At 34.5% G+C, this 6,706-nt stretch overlaps 1 protein-coding gene across 1 annotated transcript; it reads left to right on the top strand.

The window, feature by feature from the left end:
* Nucleotides 1-651: 651 nt before the first annotated feature.
* LOC111215524 (protein BUNDLE SHEATH DEFECTIVE 2, chloroplastic) lies at nt 652-1,604 on the top strand. The gene is made up of 4 exons (XM_022719071.2): nt 652-930; nt 1,034-1,097; nt 1,179-1,275; nt 1,357-1,604. Exons 1-4 carry the CDS (start codon nt 763-765, stop codon nt 1,433-1,435), a joined length of 408 nt encoding a protein of 135 aa, XP_022574792.1. The 5' UTR covers nt 652-762; the 3' UTR covers nt 1,436-1,604.
* Nucleotides 1,605-6,706: the final 5,102 nt, after the last annotated feature.

Raw genomic sequence — 6,706 nt, 5'->3', positions numbered from 1 at the left:
TTGATTCTTCATATTTTATTAGTTAATTGTGTTACATATAATAGAAATATTTACTTCAAACTAAAAATATAAAAAAAATCAAATATAAAAATTAGTTATATATAATTTAATATTGAAAAATTCACATACACATAAAAATAATAAATGTAACAAAATTTAAATATATTATCCGCGCGTTGCGCGGAGAAATGATCTAGTATATCATAAAAACTAAATATAGGCTATCAATGGGATTTAGTGGTATATTCTAAAAGTTGCTAAAAAAAGGGTATATTCTGAAGAAGTGCAACCTCAAACACAACTCCACATTTATTGTCTGGATAATAGTCAAGATATATTGTTTGGATATTATTTGGTTAATATGAAAATACAATTTAGTGAAAAATGTAGGTGTGTGGTTCAAGTAAAAAATTACACATAAAAAGGTTGTATATTTATGTTTTAATAGATAAGATAATTTGAATTTTTTAACAGATGTAAATTATATTAAGAATTTTAGAAAATTATTCCTTTTACATTTTGAAAAAGGAAATCAAAATGAAATAAATAAAGAAAATGAATTGTAAAGAAAAGGAAAATTGAGGAATGAACTTGGCAGTAAAATGTGAAATTGGGTTTAAAGGAAACCGATATAACAATTGATTCTGGTCTGGATCGGTTTAAGTGGGTAAGGAAACTGATATTTTGCAAAGGACCAAAAAAAAGGAGACATCTTATCTAATATCTCCCCTATCGAGTGGGTAAGAAGAAACTGAAACAGAAATGGCGAATTCACTATGCTTCTTCTCTTCTCCTCCTACCTTTTGCTTCCCGTCTCCCATCAAAACCCCTAAGCCTACTCACTTCTTCCCATTAGGTGATAAGAAGTCGTCGTTGGTTCAGAAAGGAGAAGTGTTTCAGACTTCCAAATCCAAAAGCTTCGAAATTCAGGTTAGGTTTTTCTAAAACTATGTTCTTCTCTACCAGCTCTGTTCTTATTCCATTCACCGTTTCATAACTAAGAAAAAAAATCATATTCTGGAATCAACAACAGGCCACAGACGGTACTCAGACCACTAAAACGAACAGCATAGTTTGTCAAAAATGTGAAGGGAATGGTAAGTGCATATCTTAGTTTCTACAACTGAATTCTTTGATAAACTTAACAAATATTTTGTGTAAAATGTGTTGTGTAATAGGTGCTGTGGCATGTTCTCAATGCAAAGGGGGTGGTGTGAATTTGATTGATCATTTTAATGGGCAGTTTAAAGCTGGTGGCCTCTGTTGGCTTTGCAGGTTTTGCTCTTCTTCGTCTTCTTCCTTCTCCACAATAAACAAACTCATATATTAATATCCTCTTTAATTAATCGTGGGCAGAGGTAAAAAGGAGGTTTTGTGTGGAGAGTGCAATGGAGCTGGTTTCCTTGGTGGTTTCTTGAGCACCTTCGACGAGTAATAGAGAAAAGCTTCTTACAAAATGAATTTTGTGCTATTATATCACTCATGAACACTCTTTATAAACCTTAGAAGAGGTTTCTCTCTATCAACGCTCTTCTTCTAAACCCATTATGTATTACTATTTGTTATTTGAACACCATGTTTTATTGTACTTTTTTGTTTCTTTAGATGCCTCCCTCACATTTCATGTTCTGCCTCTCTCATTTTTTCTTCTATAGATTGAAATATATACTGTTAGGTTTAACAACATATCTATATATCGATTAGATTTTAGATGGACATTTTCAAATGGTTTGTAGGATAAATAATTTCAGTTTTGTATCTAACCCAATGATAAATGTATTATGTAATTTTACAGAAATAGAGTTTCCCATTTCTTATCTTTCTTTTTGTCGTCTAGAAGATTATAATGAACATGAACCAAGTCAAAGAACTGATGAGATAAAGTTGGCGAGTTAAGCTGATCCCGAAGACTAAATCCAGTGGAAAGAACCCTGGAGACATAAACCAAATGAATAAAATGATTCTTTGGAAACAAACCAAGATAGATCAAATGCCACCTAAGAGTATAGAGTATACACAAAAAGCAGAACCATCATAATGAAACGAAACACCCTAGCAAGATAAACCACCAAGGATGGAAAAAAAGAGAGGGGGAAAGCGTCCAATGCCAAAACTATTGGAGATGAACCAAAAGCCACAACTCATTGCTCTGGAACACACTAAGAGCTACGATAAAATTATTATAATGGCCACATATAAATTATAAACTATTGTAAATTCAGTATGATATAAATAAATTAAGTTGGCTAGAATTAAAATAAATTGAATAAATAAAATTTTATCTATATTTTCGTCTTCGTCGGGTCACACCTCCATTGTTTTGTTTTTTTCTTTTCTCTGCACAAATCTGAGTGATTCTCGAGAAGGCCAAGCTAGAAACATCAACGAGTAAACTCAGGAAAGCAGTACCGTCTTAACCAATATAATAATTCTGGGCGAAACACGAAATATAGATTGTCTTATAAATATTTTCTATATTTTTTCTTCACTGCATTTTTTATAACTTGAGTTCTAGCATCTTCAATGCAATACTACATTTTTTTGCACTATAATGATACAACACCAAAATGGATTTAGATTTTACTGCAATATATTACTCCATTTTTTACACTAAAAAGAATATTTTAGATTGATCCTACTTTTTTTTGCAATCAATGATCCTACTTTTATTTAATTAATAATTGTTATTAATACTTTCTACTTATGAAAATTTTCAATTAACTCCAACTATCTATATTTACAGAACTTCCATAAAAAATAATTCATTTAAATTAAACATTTATTATTAAAAACTACAATAATATATATAAGATATCATATTTTGGTTCAATAGTGAGCATTGGAATATTTTTCACAATGAATAATGAGCTTCTTTATCTTTGATTTATCTAAATTGAAGAATAAAATTTTAAAATCGGTCATTTTCATCGTTTGGACGATACTTCACTGATCTTAGCGGTTCCAAAAATGATTTACTGGATTATTTTTATGATTACTTATTTTATGATTTTTTATTTTTTATGTTTAGTTTTGATATTTTATTAGTTTATGCATCATTATGTAAAATTATTAATTAATCTCTTATGAAAATCATAATTTTATGTTATTGTACTATTTTTAAATATTTAAGTATGAAATAAAAACATTCAAGATTTAAAAGATCATTCTCTAAAAAAAGGTTTCAATGGAGTAACCCTAGCCATTACTCCTTTTGGAGTTGAAAATAGAGTGGGGTTGGAATATATTTTACTCAAATATGATGTTTGCAATAGAAAATAGAATATGATTGGATATGACTTAAGACCTTAAATAAATAGAAAAAAATATATCAAAACTAATGGTGAAAGTATAAATTTCTTCTTATTTTATTTTTAATAAATAAATTAAATTTACTTAATTATATATCTTTTTTAATAATTTAACAAACCTATTTTTCTGGTACAAATTAAAACGACGCAAACAGATGTTGAGGGGGAGAGGAGCTCCGAGACACGAACTGATATTACAGCTATTATCCTTTACTTTTCTGCAGGGGCTCTTATCCATGGCAACATGGATATTTGCCATGGGTCCATAAATATTTTTTGTGTTGTTTTAAAGGTTTATTTCAATTTGGTTTCACATAAAAAAACAAATTGAAATAGACCTTTAAAACAACACAAAAAATATTTATGGACCCATGGTAAATATCCATGTTACCATGGGTAAGAGCCCCTGCAGGAAAGGAAAGGATAATAGCTGTAATATCAGTTCGTCTCTCGGAGCTCATCTCCCCCTGAACATCTGTTTGCATCGTTTTAATTTGTACCAGAAAAATAGGTTTCTGGAATTGTGGCGTGATGACCAAGGAACTAGGTGCGTCTCTATCTGGATCTTTGATTATTTATTATTGTCATTGTATTACCGATTGATAAATGATTGATTCCCTTTTTGTTTTATCTCTTGCTTCCTACTTTTTTTTCTTCAGTTTCTTTAAGTGTGTCTCTGATACAGAGAAATAAGAGTGACACGTGGCAGAAGAATAAAAGCGAAGGAGGTTTGTTACGGGTTGTTACAAAAGGACGGAGAAGAGGCCAAGTGTCAGCTCATTAGTTGTTGAGTTCATCTCCGTTGACTCAACTATAAACAAAAACGAAAGTTCATTTTGTTAGATTCATTCATGAAAATTGTATTATGATTCTCTTAATCTGGACTTATCTCTGTAATACGTATTTGGAGCTTATAATTGGAAAGGATCATTCTCTTTCGGGACTCTTTACAAATAAGCTACGATTTGGTGTTTGTAACGAACGTCAGATCGATTCTATATCGATAGATACTTTTATCGCTATCAAGTGGTATCAGAAGCCGTCGCATCCTCGACATTTTTTTTCTCGTGGTGTGATCGGAATCTATGGCGGGAACGAGGTTGCAGGCGTTATCAGACGGTTTGGCGGCGAAGGAGATGGAAGGCACGTTGGCAAATCGATTTGAGGCACTGGAAAAGGCGATCGCTTCTCAGATCGAGCAGAATGAGCGTCGTGATGGCAACGTGAGGGAGATGATTGAAGCTTTCAAAGTAATGACGAAACAAAATACGGCGAATGCTTCGGCGAGTGGTGAGCTGAATCGCGGCAAAGTTCAGGGTGTTGGTGCGATGAGAAATGAACCATACCGTTACAATCGTCACAATCAGGTACATACGTATCCAGGAAGAACGCGATTGACGAAGATTGATTTTCCAAGGTTTGATGGTGGTAAAATCAATGAGTGGTTTAGTAAGGCGGAGGAGTTCTTTGCTATTGATAATACACCGGAGGAGGCTAAAGTGGGGATTGCATCTATGCATTTTGATGGTGCTGCATCAACTTGGCATCAGGCTTTACGTCAAGAGGATGAAGAAGCAGTGGTATTGTGTAATTGGAGAGCTTACAAGAACAGACTCAAAGAAGGTTGTGCTAAATGGTTTGCGACCGGGGTCAGTGAGAGAAGTGAAGTTTAATAAGAAGGATAAGTGCGGTGATTCTACAATACAGTTGAATATGATTTATACATATAAGAATACTGAAGATAGTCCATTGTCCTTGAGGGTATTGAGTAGTGAAGCAGGACAGAAGAGTTTGAAAGGAGGTATTGAGAGACTAATACATGAGTATGGGGACATATTCACAGAACCTACATCCTTACCACCTTTCAGAACTAATCACAATCACAAGATAGTATTGAAGGAGGATCTGACCCGGTGAACCAAAGACCTTACAGATATGCGGTTCATTAGAAGAATGAAATTGATAAAATGGTGCAAGAGTTATTGAAGGCGGGAACAGTACAAGCTAGTTCAAGTCCTTATGCATCACCTGTTGTTCTTGTGAAGAAGAAAGACAACACTTGGAGACCGTTTTCCTATACCGTTGATCGAAGATTTGATGGACGAGCTCGGCGGTTCACGTGTGTACTCAAAGATTGATCTGAGAGCAGGCTATCATCAAGTCAGAATGGAGGAGAGTGACATTCATAAAACGGCTTTCAGAACACACAGTGGTCATTTTGAGTATTTGGTAATGCCCTTTGGCTTAACCAATCCACCAGCAACGTTTCAAGGCTTAATGAATCATGTTTTCAGTGAGTTCCTCAGAAAATTTGTGCTGATCTTCTTCGATGACATATTGATCTATAGCTCATCTAAGGAAGAACATGAATTACATTTGGAGAAGTTTTTAAGCTGATGAGAGCTAACAAGTTGTATGCTAAAAGGAATAAATATGAGTTTGCTACGGATCGTGTAGAATACCTTGGCCATTTCATTCAGGCAAGCGGAGTCTCTATTGATCCACACAAGGTTAAGGCAGTGGAGGAGTGGCCTCAACCGAAATCAGTGAAAATTCTTAGAGGGTTTTTGGGTTTAGCGGGGTACTACAGACGCTTTATGAAGGATTTTGGTATCATTGCTCGACCCTTGACTGCATTAATGAAGAAAGATGGATATGAATGGAATGGGGAAGCACAAGTAGCATTTGAAGAACTGAAGAAAACGCTATGTAATGCTCCTGTTCTAGCTTTACCTCAGTTTGATAAGCCTTTTGTAGTTGAGACAGATGCTTGTGGCAACGGTATTGGTGCAGTACTGATGCAAGAAAGGCACCCTTTGGCTTATATCAGTCGTCAACTAAAAGGAAAACAATTGCATTTATCAATCTATGAGAAGGAGTTGCTGGCAGTGGTATTTGCGGTTCAGAAGTGGCGCCACTACCTTCTCACAAAGCACTTTATGATTAGGACGGATCAAAGAAGTATTAAGTACTTGTTGGAACAACGATTAAACACTCTAGTGCAACAACAATGGCTTCCTAAGCTGTTAGAGTTTGACTATGAGATTCAGTACAAACAAGGGAAAAACAATGTAGCCGCAGATGCTTTAGCTCGAGTAGAATGATCTGAGATATACACATGGCTATGACTGTTTTACAATGTGATTTTCGCCAGAAGTTATGAGTGGTTATGAGCAAGATCAGTTGTTGCTGGAGATAATCGAGCAGTTACAGAAGGATCCGAAAGCTAAGAAGCATTTCTCTTGGTCTCAAGGAATCCTTAGGAGGAAGAATAAGATTGTGGTACAAAATGATGGAGAGTTACGAAATTCAATACTGGAGTGGTTACATTGTTCAAGTCAAGGGGGACATTCGGGAAGAGATGTGACGGTCCAATGAGTTCAGAGTTTGTTCTATTG

This window comes from Brassica napus, chromosome A1 (genome assembly GCF_020379485.1).
Source record: "Brassica napus cultivar Da-Ae chromosome A1, Da-Ae, whole genome shotgun sequence".
Taxonomy (NCBI): domain Eukaryota; kingdom Viridiplantae; phylum Streptophyta; class Magnoliopsida; order Brassicales; family Brassicaceae; genus Brassica; species Brassica napus.
This window is presented reverse-complemented; position numbering and strand designations above follow the sequence as displayed.

Excerpts from the sequence above, each read along its gene's own strand:
- LOC111215524 (XM_022719071.2), top strand. The coding sequence starts at position 763 with ATGGCGAATTCACTATGCTTCTTCTCTTCTCCTCCTACCTTTTGCTTC. Across the intron at positions 1,098-1,178 it reads TCAAAAATGTGAAGGGAATG|GTGCTGTGGCATGTTCTCAA; the intron begins GTAAGTGCATAT and ends GTTGTGTAATAG. Across the intron at positions 1,276-1,356 it reads GGCCTCTGTTGGCTTTGCAG|AGGTAAAAAGGAGGTTTTGT; the intron begins GTTTTGCTCTTC and ends AATCGTGGGCAG.